Source organism: Oikopleura dioica, chromosome 1, assembly GCF_907165135.1.
Source record: "Oikopleura dioica chromosome 1, OKI2018_I68_1.0, whole genome shotgun sequence".
NCBI classification, from domain to species: domain Eukaryota; kingdom Metazoa; phylum Chordata; class Appendicularia; order Copelata; family Oikopleuridae; genus Oikopleura; species Oikopleura dioica.
The window spans coordinates 4,048,743-4,062,892 of NC_137291.1; the positions used below are offsets into that span (position 1 = coordinate 4,048,743).

Genomic DNA, 14,150 nt, shown 5'->3' on the forward strand with positions numbered 1-14,150 from the left:
AAAAAGTCTTTTCGATTCAAATACTCATCAGAGCATACAGCAAAATAGAAATCATAGTCATTTTCGAATCGTTTGCGGTTGTTAAAGTTGTTGTTTCTTCGGTGGAATTCGTTTCCAAATCGTCTTTTTTCGAATCAATCAACTCTGGTCCAAGCAAAGTTGTTGATGTTGTCTCTATGCTCGGAGCGCTAGAAAAGAAATGTTTCATGCTGTTTTTTATGAAAAACCTTGTTGGAATAGGAACTTTTTCTCGAATCCACTCCTCGAAAAAGCTCGCTCTCGTATAAACTCCTGGTTTCTTTGGATCGCCGCATTTAGCTCCGCCGAAAGAGACGATTCCCGCCAGTTGTATTTCTCCATCTATTTGGCAGAAGAGCGGCCCACCACTATCTCCCTAGAAAAAATTGTGAAAGAAGAAATGAGCTTGTCTACCAGACAGCTGTCGGAGTTTGCATCGCTGTTTCGAGGCCGGTCGCCAAGGGCGCAAAATTGAGAGGCTTTTTTGATTGGCTTCCAGGCTTTGTTACAGGCTTCGTGAGTAAGTGGATTGACTGTAACAGCTTGAAGGCGTTGAGCGCTGAAGGATTTATTGCAATAGAATACAGCAATTAGTAGATTAGAGATGTAATTATTTCAGTGAAGACAAAGACGATGCGTGGACAGTAATTGGAACGCTAAATCTATCAAAAAATTCAAGTTAAGGGATAACTTAAAATTTAAACGCAAAATAACGATCTATAATTTATGATTTTTTAATTTTGGTTCTAGAGTCTCGACAATGAGTTCGCTTACATTGATCCAAAATTCGACGTCATTCCCCAACCAGCAACTTTGCACTCCTCGTTGATTCCAATATCCTCCGATCCGCTCTCCTTTATTTTGATAAATTTCGGAACCAGATCTTTCTCCGCTGGCTCAATTCGCAACAATCCGATGTCGTTGATGATTTTTCTGTTGTTGTAGTACTCATGGACATGGACTTCCTTCACTTGTTTTCTCTTGCTTCTGGGGGCGGAGGAGTAGATTTCAGTGGAGCCAAGGACGACGAAAAGATCTTCGAGGTTTCTTTTTGAGAGGTTTTCCAAACAATGAGCAGCTATAAACGATATAATGGGCGCTGATCTCTAGAATTTTCCTTTTTTAAGAGTTCATACCTGTTATGACGTATTCCTCATGAATAACCGCCCCACCACAAAGTTCCGTCCCAGCACTTGTTTCAAAAATAATCTGCGCCATCCATGGTAATTGGGAAATATCAACATCGATTCCATCTGAAGATGCAGTCTTAGGGAGCAATTTTCCTCACGCATGGTTGCGCCAAGCAATAAAGAATCTCAATTTTTATAGAAAACTTACTGATTATCCGCTGATCTTTTCGATAAAAAGCAAATTCAGCTGGCTTATTATCTGATTCTTCTGCTCTGGCGGAACAAATTGCGAAAATTATAAACGGTAGATGCATGGTTTTTTCTCGTTTTTCTCTCCTATCTGCTTTTTCTCATAAAAAAAGAGTGATTTTTTAGACCGGAAATGCTTTTTTCTGAAATGAAGCGAGTTGAACTCAGAATTTCACTTTATTATAAACTTGGCTTTTTTATATTTTTATGGCCTGCAATTGACAATTGTTATAATAAAAATCGTAGTTGCGATCATATTTGCATGCAAAAATCGAACAAAAGACACAAGAAAATTGATGCATCAATAAGTGTATTTGAAGATAGTTTTTTTTTAACTGCAGTAAAAGAGGATAAGCCCGGGATAAGATAAGAAAGAAGAAGATATAGAGAGAGAGTTTTAAATAAAATTTGGGTCCTAGCAAAAAAAAGTGTCACGTGATAAAGCAAAGAGAGGGAGAGAAAGAAAGCTTTTTTTTCCAAAAAGAAATTTAGGCAAAGAAATTTGTTTTGTTTGAGTTATACAGTTATGAAAATACAAACAGAAGAGTGCCAGCAGAATTTTGATGGCTCATGATTTTGAGGAAAAAAAGTTAAATTTTTCTAGGGACAAGTTTTGAGCCTAAAAATTCGACATTGCTGGCATTTTCTGACTGTATTTAGCGATTTGAATGCGCAAAAACTGTTTGGCTAAAGCTTCTCGCCAGCCAATCAGAAGCCAAGACGCGTTGAACAGCGCCTCCAAGCGGATCCGAGGGGCTAGTGATGTAGCCAATCAGATTGCTAGGGAGCGGATTGGCGGAAATCTCAAGCCAATCAGAATTTGACATTTGAAAATACAAAAAATCGAGGGGTTAAGAAAGAGAAATTACTAATAAATAAGAAAACCGGTCTTGTTTATAAAATCAAGGCTGGCTTTTTATTCGGGGGTTCGGCCCTTCATTCGCTGGTGCTGAATGGTGCCGCAGATGGTGATCGCAGTAATGATGATGAGGAGCGAGGCAAAGGCACCCTTGAGGCCGGCAGTTCTCATCGAGTGGCAGCCACCGTCGTCGCTTTGGGCGTAGTTCTTGGCGCACACGCACTCGTTTGGCTTGTAACAATGACCAACTCCCTCGCCACAAGAAACATCTGAAAGGAAATTTTATCTCGGAAAAAGAATCTTGCTGAGCACTGTGCTAATATTTATGTTTGTCTCAAACAGGGCGTTCCGAAAGCGGTCAAATCGGGATTGTCCTTGAGCGATAGCTTTTTTCGTAAAAATTTCCATGCAGATTTACGTACGCTCTTCGAATGTTCGATAAACCCACAGTTTCCAAGAGTTCCGCAAATAGTCAAGATCCGAAATCGATCTTGATCAATAAGTTTGACATTTAAAATATTCCGTCTGAAAGCTGGGCTTGGCAACCTGTGTAGAAAACCTGAGTCAGGCTTTCGCACTACAATAAGTCTTATTTTAAAACAACAGCAAAGCCGCTTCGCGGCTTCGTTTTCAAAAAAGCCGCTACGCGGCTTTTCATTTGAGCTCCTCAAAGCCTGACTCAGGTTTTCTACACAGGTTGCTAAACCGAGTCTGAAAGACAAAGTATCCCTTCTTGCTTGTAATTGAATAAGAACAGTACTTCGCTATCTTTGAATATCTTAAAAATCCACTCGCGTATCTATTTGCCAAGAAATAATGCGTGAAGAGAGCATCCGGTCAAGGGGGCAAACACAAGCGTAATTTTCACACATTCTTGCGTGAAAGCCTGGCAATCTGCCAGCGATCTTCTTACCGTTGCAAGTAGGCTCAGTGCAGTCAGGTCCAGAGTAGCCAGGAGCGCATCCGCCTGGGCATTGACCGGTTTTGATGTCGCATGGGGATCCGTTCGCACAGCAGCCGCAGAGGAGGGAAGCTCTGAAATGAATATTTTAAGAAAGGAACAAGAGAAACACGATTTCTAGAATTGTCTACTAGACAATTGTCTAGCCGACGAGACAAATTTTGTAACCAATAATTTGTCGCTTCGCGACAAATCGAGGAAAAGTCGAATCGTCTATAAATTTTGGTCGAAATTTTCGACTCGAAATGTCGACATTTCTGACGACAAATAAAGCAATGGATTTTTGATTGTTTTTCTTTCTTACCCAGATTGGCTGGTCCACCAGTTGGATGGGCAGGCGGGATCGTTCGCGGAAGCTACGGCTACGAGGGCGAGAAGAACACTTTTACTGGCTCATGAGGGCATTCAAATGGGAATTGTGCATTGCGTGGCGAAATTTGGCGCTATTTGCATTGTCATTTGCGGCAGATAGACAAGAAAATTCGCCGGCCGCGCAAACCAGGAGCATTTTGAAAACTTGCTCTATCAGCATAATCTTCCAAAAGATTATGTTTTGGTTTCATAAATCTTACAGAATCAGGCTTATTGAGCGATTGTTTTAAATACCATCTAATCCTTCAATTTTTGTATTTTTGCGTAATCTAATTTATTCGTATGTGCATTGACGGAAAAGAAGAAAAGATTTTCATCAAAAAAGAAGATTTGTCGGATTTAATTTGGAAACTCCGGTCACGATTCAATGGTTGTTTAAATCAATCAAGAGCTCTGTTTTTAAGATTGCGAAGGAGATACCCTTAACAAAGGATATTTGATAAGAAATGAGGAAGTCTGTCGATTCTTTGAAAAGCGGCTCGAGCTCGCTTTGCGTTTTTACTTAAGGGTACTACCATCGATTTCCCAAAAGTCCGAATATGATCTTTTGATATAAGAAATGGATTCTACGTGCAATTTTTGGCTAAAAAAGGTCTTCAGTTTTTAGTGAAATCGAAGGGAGCACCCTTAAGTCGCGACCCTAACCCTTAACCTTAACTCTAACCCTTATCCTCATAATTCGCTGGTTAGGAAAAATAAATTAAAGAGAAATGATTCTTTCCAAGATAAAGTATCTTCTCTAAGCAGACATGAAAGTTTTAGTTGAAAGGTATTTTGAGCCAGTACCCATAGAAAGTTTTCATCTGTTGCTGAAAGATTTGGAGTGGAGGATTGTCTGGAACGAGAGAAAAAGTGGAAACGAACGCCGGTGTATTAAACTGCGAAATTTACTCTAAAAGGACGAGATTTTGAGGCGGCGCGGACGGGTTAAATTTTAAACCGCGCATTTGCAAATTTACACAATCCAAATAGACCGCTCTCCGGACATCTTTTTTGCGTATTGCAATAAGCCATTTTGGAAAATAATTTTCCGATTTCCGAAACCTCGTCATTTTATTCTGAAAAGTTGCTTCTTGGGAAAAGAGTGGCCCTTGAGAGTTTTCGAGTTGAGGAGGATTTATAGAATTTTCTGATCCAGTTCATAAGTTGGAGAAGTTGAAAATTGCATCGTTTCTTGGACCTCTAAGAAATGGAAGGCCGGATTGATAAAGTTTAGGGTCGACGAAAATCGGGATTTCTTTAACCAAAGATGCGAGAAAACCTGATAAGATAGGCGAAATCTGAAATAATTGCAGAAACGAAAAGGGTTGAAAAAATCCAGCGGCGAGAAGCATAAAAAATTTTAGCGAAAAAAGTCGGTCAAAAATAGCGTCAAAGTAGGGCCATATTAAATGGCCCATATCGCGAAAATTCGCGGACCCCCCTTGTGAGTCAAAAATTTTCCCGATTCTGGAGTATATTTTATAATTATTTATTGTTTTACAGATGAATATCAGGTTATTCATTGTCAGAAAAAGCCATTTTTTATGTCAATTACAAGTCTGGGGATTATGCAGTTCAGAAACACAGGAGCAGCTGTCAATGATGAAATATTCCTCGCTCGTGAATGGCTTAACATAAACATTGAACAATTTGTTATCAAAAAATTTTCGATTACCTTTCCGAAAACCTCGAAAATGATCGGCGTTCTCGAGGCCGGATGGCATTGTCCGCCATTTCTGCAAGTTCCAGCGCAGGAGCCAATGTCTAGAATGCCGAAAGCGCCGGGAATTTTAATGTCGCTTGGGTGGATTTGCAGCTTTTTTGAAAGATGGAGTCGGAGGCTTTTGACGGACCAGGGGTTGGAGGATCGCTGGCAGCGCTGATTGCATCGTTGATTCTAAAGAAAAATGCATAAGTTATGGGCAAAGAAAGATGTTCTTCTTACCGTTTCATGCCGCTGCACTCCGAAAGAAAAGGCATCAAGGGTCGTTATAAGAGTCAAAAGAATGATTCCTGGATTCATTTTATTTCTTCTTTTTTGCAAAGTTTGAAATCGATGCTAGATTCGCAGGTTGGGCCGGTTTTTATGTTCAGAAAATCCGCAAGATGGCTCGTCTCATTTTACGTATTTTCGATTGAGTGATGAGAAGATAGCACAATCAGCATAATGATCGAGACACATAGCGCCTATCTTGATGGAGGATGGTTACGATTCCATTAAATAACATTTGTCCTCGCCGTGATCTCGAAATATAGATAGGCTCATTCGAAAGCTCTTAAAACGGGCTTTCTCTTCGGAAGATTTGTCGGAATTTTGCGGTTTTGCTTGCCCAACTCTGATGGGTTTGATTTCCTAGAAAACCTTGACCAACCATAAAAAGCCTCTGACAAAAGTAAGATCTAGCTCTACTCCTATAAACGAGCTATTCTAGGCACTTCTAGCATTTGTCATCTCCCAGGAATACCCTCAAAGTCGGCCAACTCGACCTTGGTAGCCTTCAGAAAGCCCCTCGTAAGAGCTTTTGAATGAGCCTACTCTCGTCTCCATAAGAGGCTCATTTGAAATGCTGAAATAGTTTTTTTTTGATAATCATTCAAATCAGTTAATAAAAAAATATAAAGAGGAGGTTCTTATGTTCACTTTGCAATTGCATTTGGAAAATTTCGTTGATGATTTCCTTGGCGATAAGGATGTTGCGATAAGAAATAGATGAGCCCCACTCGAAGTCAAAATTTGGGCTGACAAGTGAAAACTCGAGTGGAGACATTTCAAAATCAGACAGGCCATGTCCGACAAGTTCCAGCCGGTAACCGACACTTGACCAGTGTCAGGAGTCAAGATCCGCTTCTTTACCAGTGATTTTTTATCTTCGACTTTTTATTTTCAGAAAAACGTTCTTTTGAATAAATAAATTTGGACACGAATGAATCATTCGGAATGATATTCAAACTCGGCAACGCCTCTTTTTATACGGCTTTCTTAGGTTAATCCAATTTATAATTTCGGAGTATAAATCATCCATTACTTCAATATTACTCAAGAACCCGATTACCGTTAAACGAACCGATGTAGCACCCTCAAAAGAAGCTTCTCGTAGGAACAGAATCTTATCGACAAAGATTCCTTTTGCGGCTCATCTTCGTTGAGCAAAGCTTTTAATTGAGCTAAGCTCTGCAGACAACCTATTTAATGAAATAAATTGAGCTGAGCTCCGCCTTCGCCTAACTAGTCTAGACCAGAGTTGCAAATTTGCTGAGCTGGCTCAGCTCAGTGGTTTTTGAATTGATCTGATCTGCTCAGCTCAGCCTAGACAACTTTCACTCAGCTCAGCTCAACTCAATTATTTTCGAACATGATCTGTTCTGCTCAGCTCAGCTCAGACAATTATCACTGAGCTCAGCTCTGCTCAGCTCAATGATTTTATCAGAATTTAACTACTAAAAACATAGTTAAATCAGCTCATCTCACCTCAAATCAAGCAGCTCAGCTCAGCTCTTATTAGGTTCTGCTCAGCTCAGCTGAGCTTAACTACCTTGAAAAAATGTCTGTTCAGGTCAGCGAAGCTCAATGATCTCAGAAAAAGGCCAGCTCAGCTCAGTAACCTCTTTGATAGGCCAGCTCAGCTCAGCTGAGAGAAATTTTTACTCAGGCAAGCTCAGCTCAGCTCAGCAAAAATAAAGCAAAATTTGCAACTCTGGTCAAGACTGACCTGAGATTTGCATAACTAAGCTGAGGTGAGCTTTTTTGAGCAGAGCTGCGCTAGGCTCGGCAAACTGTGTAAAAAACTGAGTCAGGGTCAGAAAAACCGCTTAAAATTCAAAAAATTAAATGATTTGTAAATTTCCTTGACCTAAGAGAATATTACGGTAAAGCACGATTCCATTTCTAGCTCAACGTGATAATCTCCCCGCGTTCAATTGAAACGAGGGTTCTTAAATCGGCTCCAAGGGATCAAACTCAAATTTCAGCCGAGTAGTTGGAGGTGTTTGGAGTACATCCTCTCAAATCCGGCGATTCGTGATTTCTCGGTTTTCGCGCTCTGCCGCCACCGCCGAAATTTTTTTCAAAAGCAGCTGAATATTTTTTAGGTGCAGTGGCGGAAATATCGAATCAAACTTACCGGATTTTTTTATTTATAAAATTTAAAGGAAGATGAAAAGAAGCGAGGCAAAATTAATTTGGGAGAAGAAAAAGAAGAGTAAAGAGACTTCATGGGCTTACTTGCTGATTTGTTTTTGGCCATTACAGGAATGTGTTACAGCTGTTTTTCAACAAATGATAAAGGAGGAATTTACATAATCCTTGATTTCAACTCTAAGGTTTAGGTTTGTCTATATTATTTTTGGTTAAATAAAAACTATCTTTATCGTAAAGATATGATCTTTATATAAATATCTTTTTATTGGGCTTTACATAAATTCAACCTTTATCTTTCAATAATCAAAAGATAAAATCAAAAAATAAAAAGTTGATATGAAGCTTTTGATTATGAAAAAAGATTAAGGATAAGTTTACGTAAGGCTCGATAAAAAGATGTTTTACGGATGACAAGGAAAAATTTTTCTATTTTCGTATTATAATCACGCACAAATAACAATGGTAATGGGAATATTCCCGAGCACGCGCAATTACAATACTGTGGTAGAGAAAGAGCCTTTCTAAGGTAATGGACTGGGCAGTATGTAGGGCGTGTGCTCGTTTTACCCTACATGTACTGCTTATTTCAGGGATGGTGGGCGGGAGAGTCTTTTTGATTCAGCTAGGAGTCTTATTGGTAATGCTTCTGCTGAGAAAAAGGCTCGATTTAAAATTCCTCGTTTTAGGTTTTAGCTGTAGGCTAAGAACCTTTCGAATGAACCTGCGTGATTCCGGGGCACCCGCTCGAAACCAGGTGCTCTCGGGCGCCTTTGACACCTTCCGCCGCCTCCTGGGAATCCCTGCCTCTGGTTACTAGGCTTCCTGCCGCGTTCTATTTCTAGCGGGCTGCTAATCCCTTGTCCTAGATTCGTATTATAATCACGCACAAATAACAATGGTAATGGGAATATTCCCTCCCTACCATTCTCGTTATTCTCGTCAATCGATGTCTAAGGATTCTAATTTGGCAGGAAAAAAGGATGGAAAGACTCTTTTTCATGTTGACAGCGTCATCTGTGGACTAGGCTTCAGTTGTTTTCTGTTTCTTTTGCTCTTGATTGGCTTCTTGTGGTTCTTGGGGTATCTGAAACCTTTTTAAATGAAGGAGTCTCCCTTGTCATGCAGGTTTTTACCTGAAGAGAGTTGTCTTCGTTGTCGCTTCCGTTTCGCTTTCTGGCTCTTGATTTTGCGACGCTGACTGGCGCTCCCAAATTGCTGCACTCAAGCCAGCATCTTTCGTAGTAGTCCGGCATCGAGCTTCCTGGCGCCCAGCGGAGCGTGTGCGCGAGCGTTTGTTGAGAGAGGCCAGAGCGTCGTCCTTCGATGTAGAAACTGACTCTGCCTGAATGTGCGGAAACCTGAATTGGATTCTTACGGTACGTGAGGATTTTTCGTTATAAACCTTCTTAGAGAGTCCTGCTTTGGCTCCATAGCGGGCTAAGTAGTCCGAGGCGATTCTGGTGTGACCTTCGAGAGTCTTGAGGACGAGTCCTGTCGAAAAAATTTAGCTTAGGGTAAGTCGGATTCGAATTTTACCTGATTCTCGGTCTCTCACTTGTGCTCGGAGCTCGAGAGCTAGCGGGACGCCGTGCTTCATTTCCATTGGAATGGTGAGAGTCTCCATGCGTTTGCAGAATGGGTCCGTTTTGCTGGTTCGGATGTGGAATCGCCAGAATTCTTTTCCGTCTTCTTTGACGCTTTCGCGATCTTCGATTCTGAGGTTGAGGGCCTCCTTCATTCTGGAACCCGTGGTGAAGCAAATGAAGAAGGCGATAGCTGCTTCTCTTGGCTTTGGCTTGTTTGTTTTCATAAGCTCTTCCCACAACTGAATCGCTTCGGGCTCGTCGACGACTTCCGCTTGCTTAAGGAAAGGGTTATCGCCTAGGGGAGCGGAATTGATTTACCTTGGGGTATTGGAGTGTCTCGGCTGCTGATTCTCGAGCTCTGTGCTCGCACCAGGTCTTGATCTTCCTTTTCTGTTTGGCCGTGAGAGTCTTCTTCGTTTGAGACGCGATTACGTCTTGAATCGTTGTGATTCCTTTTTCGTAAGCGTAGGCCTTGAGTATTGGTCTGGTGAGGAGCCTGTCGAGAAAATGCTGAATCACGTCGTCGGTCTCGGCTTCGTCGTAGCTGAAGGTAGACATTGCTTCCGCCACTTCCCAGTGCTCCAGAAGATTCTTGTAGTCGAGCCAAGTCATGAATCTGAATTGAGTCTTTTCGGGCTCGAGCTTTTTAGAGGGCCTGAATGTTTTTAAGTGTGAAAAGCTTTTAAAGATTGGCAGTGGTTTTGAAAGAGAGAAACTAGGCGAAAAACTGCGCACTGCCAGGGGCTATTCTTCGCTTAAGAAGTGGATTGATTCTTAAAGAGAGTCTTTGGGATTATTCGACTCCGCCTTGGTCTTGGAACTTCTTAGTGTCTCCTCCTTGATTGCTTCCACCGCCGCGGCCTCGCCCGCGGCCTCGTCGGCCTCGCCCGCGGCCTCGGCCTCGGCCTCCCGAATGTCCGCTTCCTTCGGGGTTGAATTTGGGGCTCGCATTTTCCCCTTGATGGTCCGTTTTCTGCTTCTTGCTTTGGCCGCCATTCGAGTGTCCTCCTCGACGCCCACGGCCTGGTTTAGAGTCTTTTTCGGTGCGCCAGTCCTCTGAACCATCGCAGGGGTTAATGATCATCTTCTTGAAGGTCGGATGAGTCGTGTTCATTGTCATGGCTCTGTCGAATTGGTGGCGCACGTTTGGGCGCATAAGCGGCTAAAGTGGATTATGAGTCGTGTGTGTTTTTTTTTTGAATTGTAGGTTTACCGTGAGGGATAGAAGCGCGTCTTTGCGGGTCATGTCCGGCATTCGAATCAGTTCGTCGACGACGCTTTCGATGATCGCCCGCTCGGTGTATTCGGGAGTCATGGCTCTCTTGTAGTTTCCGAGCAACTTCAGGAGCTTTTCTCGTCTGAAGGTCCGTTGAGTCTTGGCATCCGTGACGAACGCTCGGAATTCCTTGCCCATGTCTCGGAGGGAGTCTCCTTCATCTTGTGGAAGGCTCGTTGAGCCGACTTGAGTCTGAAAATTAGGATGTTAGATTTTTTTTTCTTTTTCTTTTTACTATTTATTCTTACCATGAAATAGGATTCTACACCCGTGAGCGGGTCCTTTTCCTTGAAGACCGCTGCTGACTCGGTCGTGTTTTGGGAGAGCTCGGTGATTTTCGTTTCTCGAGCTTTGATTTGGGCGAACATGGACCCCTTGAGGCTGTAGCGCTCCATCTTGTCGGCAATCAGGCGGCGGAGTTTAGATTCTATTTCCGATGGATTCCAACGGTCATAAAATTTGTTTTCCTCCTCCGATCGCTTTTTGGCGTTGGGCTCTCGTTTTTTGATCTCGAGACTCTTGTCGCGGTTGGCTTCGAGTTCCGCGATCTCTTTCTGTAATTAAGAGGGAGTTCTTTCTGCGTTTGGTGGAGATTACTTACAATGAGGGAGTCGGTGAGCTTATCGTGAGTCGCCATGTCTTTTCTGATGTCCTCAATTTCCACGATGAGTCGATCAGCCTCTTCCGTTTGAGCTTGAGTCTTTGAATGCTCGTAGAATGCTGCCTTGGTGATCTGGACTCTGACCGCCCGCGTCTTCGCTTCCTGCTCCGTGAGCTTCGTGTGGTCAGAAAGAAGCTTGGAGAGGGTTTTGGTCTGTTCCGCCATTTTTTCAATTGATTCCGAGTCTAAAAACAGAGGGTTTGAGAGTCAGATTTGTGTTTTCCGTGAATTGGATGAATGGTGAATCTAAGAGAGAGGCTGCAGAGCTTCAGAGTCTATTAGCAATAATTTTTATGGTTGAGATGTTTGTCGCGACTTTCCAGTAGCCTTCAGCAGTTTTTATTTTTGAGGGCGTGAGGATGGAATCCGCCGGTATGTCAAAGATTCTGTAGCCTTTGAGTCTTGCCTGTGTTACCACTACAGGTTCGGCTTCAAGCATGGCACCACCAGAGCCCAGGGCGTTGCTATTTCGGTGAGTCTGTTGTAGTATTTGTGAGAAATCTTCGGAGGCGGGAACGCATACAATTTTCTTCCGATAAGTGCGTGGATTGGGAAGCTTAGGAAGTCTTTTCCAAAGGCTCCTTTCGTCTCTCGGCGTGCGATGAAGTCTCTGCATTTATTGTTGAGTGGCTGAACGGAATGGAAGTTTATTTGCGAGTCCGCTTCGCTGTTTGAGTCTTACCGTTGCTGCCACGTCGATGTCGAGCGGATCCCGGAGGTGAGATTGGAGATAAGCGAATCCATTTGCCGTTAGTTTTTGCTCCCTCGAGTCCAAATCCCTGGAAGGAGCGTCAGCCAGCTGCTTCTTTGTGCTGACCCAATCGACCTTCATGTCTATGTTGAAGCGATGCGCCAGAGTCCAGATTCTCACTAGAATCCGATTCATTTCCGGGTCTTTGCTACCCGCTATCGCTCCTTGAACCACACTGTCGTTGTCGCAGAGGAACAGCGCTCTCTTGTTCTGAAGCTTCTGACCGTACCACTCGAGTGTGTATTGGATCGCGAGGGCTTCTTTGATACCGATGTGTTTGTCTGCTACGTCCGGCTCCCACGCGAATCTTTCTTCTAGCTTCCAGTGCTCGATGACGATGGCTCCTGCGTGCGAAGAAGCGTCTGTGTATATTATGAGACCGGTTTCTTGTCGATTTAATTTGGTCCAATGCCTCTTGAGTCCTTTTTCTTCCAGAAGATTCCAAAGTCTCCATTCCTCTCGGACTTCTTGAGTCAGAATACAGGATTCTTTTTCATTCCTGATGGCTTCACTGATGAGGATTGTTGTTTGACGGATGAGCATTCTCATGTTCGGGAGGACTTCCGCCATGCTTGCCATTGTGCCTCTGATTCTTTCCAGTGTCCGCGTCGGAATTTCTGCCTCTGCCTCGGCATCTCTCATGAGATTCTTTAGGGCTGACCATCTTTGAATTGGTATCTCTACCGTCTCGTTTTCCGTGTCTAGAATGAAACCCAGGAATTCTATTCTCTGGGTAGGCTCGAAGGTGCTTTTCGCGATGTTAACATAGCCACCTAGAGCTACTAGCGTCGCTACCGTTGCCCAGACTTCCTTGCTGGTTTTTTCTCCCGACAGCAGCTGGCGGCGTTCTTCCTCAGATTCCGGAGTAACAGCCAAGAGTCTGTCGTCCAAATAGAGCGTGATTTTGATTCCGTTTTTCCTCAGGAAATTGACTCCACACAGATTCATGAGTTGGTAGATTCCGGGCGCGGCTGGGATTCCGAATGCTAGAATATTGTTTCTGAAATATTGGCCTCCCCATTCGAAGCAGGCGAGTTTCTTGCTCTCTTCGCTTAGCGGGAGCTGGTGGAATCCTAGATTTGAGTTTTTGGTTCTGAAGTTTTGCTGCTGTTTTACCTTTTTTATCGTCGAATTTGTACAGTAGATCCCCTCTTTTGAGCATCTGAATCGCTGTTCCAATGCCTTCCAATTTACACGGGAACGTGTATAGTTGAAGCGGTTTGAGAACTCCACCGTTCCAGCAGACTCTTGTCTCTCTGCCTGGCTTGTCAACCAGAACGAATCCCGCGCGGATCCAGCATCCTTTGGCTTCTGTGACTCTTGTTACTGAGCCCATTTCGCACCAGTCGGTAATTTGTTGGGCAATCTCGTCGCTTCTTTCTCTTACAGCTTCCTGACTCGGGATTGTGAGAGTCTTGAATCGCTTGCCGATTTTTTCGTATGGCCGAGGCACAAATTTTGAGAGTCTAAGTCTGTGGTTGTACCATGTTTTGAAATTTCCGTCCATCTTCCTAAGGGTGTCCGCGTTGGCTGAGTTTCTTTTCCAAATAGTTACCAGTTCCTTTCGCTTGAATTTGACTGGCTTCTTCGGCGGTATTCTTTTGAGATTCAAAAATAGGTCTGCTCCGGCGTGGACAAAGTGGTAGATGAGAGGCTTTACTTTCTCGGGCATCTGATGGATTAAGGCTCTCCAGTTGTCTTTGTTGTGGGTCCATTGGCCGGCGATGAAATCGGATTCTTTTTGAGCGTCAGTTCTCTCCAGTCGGGCTTGATCTCGTTATTTAGGACTTTTATGACTCTGTGAAGCAGATCTGTCTCGTAGACTCTCCATTCAGGTAAGGATTTTGGGCCGGTGATTGAATCATTGTGAATGTTTACTGGGTTTATGATTGGGAATCTGAGTTTATTGAAGATCCCTTTGCTCGCCATGGCCTGCATCTCTGATTCGATTGTTTTCCAGCTCTTCGTCTTCTTCGTTTGCTCTCTTTCGTTTGAATCCCGCGGTTGTGCGGGCGGACTCATAGCTTCTCGGAATCGGGATTTTCCAGAAGAGTTTCTCGTATGTGGTGCCGTAAAGTGAGGATGGATCTTCGAGTCCTCTTTCGAGGCGGTTGTCGATGTCGTTGAGATTGAGGGCTCTATATTCAGCATCAGCGATGCAATCTCT

The 14,150-nt window shown here is 43.3% G+C and overlaps 6 protein-coding genes across 7 annotated transcripts; all 6 read right to left on the reverse strand.

Annotated features, from left to right (window-relative positions):
- Positions 1-1,081, reverse strand: LOC145701862 (kallikrein-4-like). Its single transcript, XM_081779081.1, has 3 exons — positions 793-1,081; positions 433-577; positions 1-394 (listed from the first exon to the last, which is right to left on the reverse strand). The coding sequence occupies exons 1-3, from the start codon at positions 813-815 to the stop codon at positions 17-19; spliced, it is 546 nt and encodes a 181-aa protein (XP_081635207.1). The 5' UTR covers positions 816-1,081; the 3' UTR covers positions 1-16.
- A 609-nt stretch (positions 1,082-1,690) lies between these two features.
- Positions 1,691-4,471, reverse strand: LOC145700532 (uncharacterized). The gene is made up of 4 exons (XM_081777820.1): positions 4,376-4,471; positions 3,522-3,599; positions 3,170-3,291; positions 1,691-2,525 (listed from the first exon to the last, which is right to left on the reverse strand). The coding sequence occupies exons 1-4, from the start codon at positions 4,390-4,392 to the stop codon at positions 2,314-2,316; spliced, it is 429 nt and encodes a 142-aa protein (XP_081633946.1). The 5' UTR covers positions 4,393-4,471; the 3' UTR covers positions 1,691-2,313.
- A 4,181-nt stretch (positions 4,472-8,652) lies between these two features.
- On the reverse strand, positions 8,653-9,937 carry LOC145710514 (uncharacterized). Of its 2 annotated transcripts, none has more exons than XM_081788289.1 (5): positions 9,614-9,937; positions 9,246-9,570; positions 9,112-9,200; positions 8,843-9,067; positions 8,653-8,793 (listed from the first exon to the last, which is right to left on the reverse strand). In XM_081788289.1, the coding sequence occupies exons 1-5, from the start codon at positions 9,905-9,907 to the stop codon at positions 8,731-8,733; spliced, it is 996 nt and encodes a 331-aa protein (XP_081644415.1). In that variant the 5' UTR covers positions 9,908-9,937; the 3' UTR covers positions 8,653-8,730. The 2 variants fall into 2 exon arrangements, with proteins under 2 accessions (XP_081644415.1, XP_081644407.1); XM_081788281.1 differs by having other exon boundaries at positions 8,653-8,800.
- A 151-nt stretch (positions 9,938-10,088) lies between these two features.
- Positions 10,089-11,438, reverse strand: LOC145711646 (uncharacterized). Its single transcript, XM_081789334.1, has 4 exons — positions 11,173-11,438; positions 10,820-11,125; positions 10,509-10,763; positions 10,089-10,457 (listed from the first exon to the last, which is right to left on the reverse strand). Exons 1-4 carry the CDS (start codon positions 11,395-11,397, stop codon positions 10,089-10,091), a joined length of 1,155 nt encoding a protein of 384 aa, XP_081645460.1. The 5' UTR covers positions 11,398-11,438.
- Positions 11,439-12,585, reverse strand: LOC145710529 (uncharacterized). The gene is made up of 2 exons (XM_081788300.1): positions 11,915-12,585; positions 11,439-11,862 (listed from the first exon to the last, which is right to left on the reverse strand). Exons 1-2 carry the CDS (start codon positions 12,560-12,562, stop codon positions 11,650-11,652), a joined length of 861 nt encoding a protein of 286 aa, XP_081644426.1. The 5' UTR covers positions 12,563-12,585; the 3' UTR covers positions 11,439-11,649.
- A 48-nt stretch (positions 12,586-12,633) lies between these two features.
- LOC145711648 (uncharacterized) lies at positions 12,634-13,710 on the reverse strand. The gene is made up of 3 exons (XM_081789335.1): positions 13,100-13,710; positions 12,697-13,056; positions 12,634-12,647 (listed from the first exon to the last, which is right to left on the reverse strand). Exons 1-3 carry the CDS (start codon positions 13,653-13,655, stop codon positions 12,634-12,636), a joined length of 930 nt encoding a protein of 309 aa, XP_081645461.1. The 5' UTR covers positions 13,656-13,710.
- Positions 13,711-14,150: the final 440 nt, after the last annotated feature.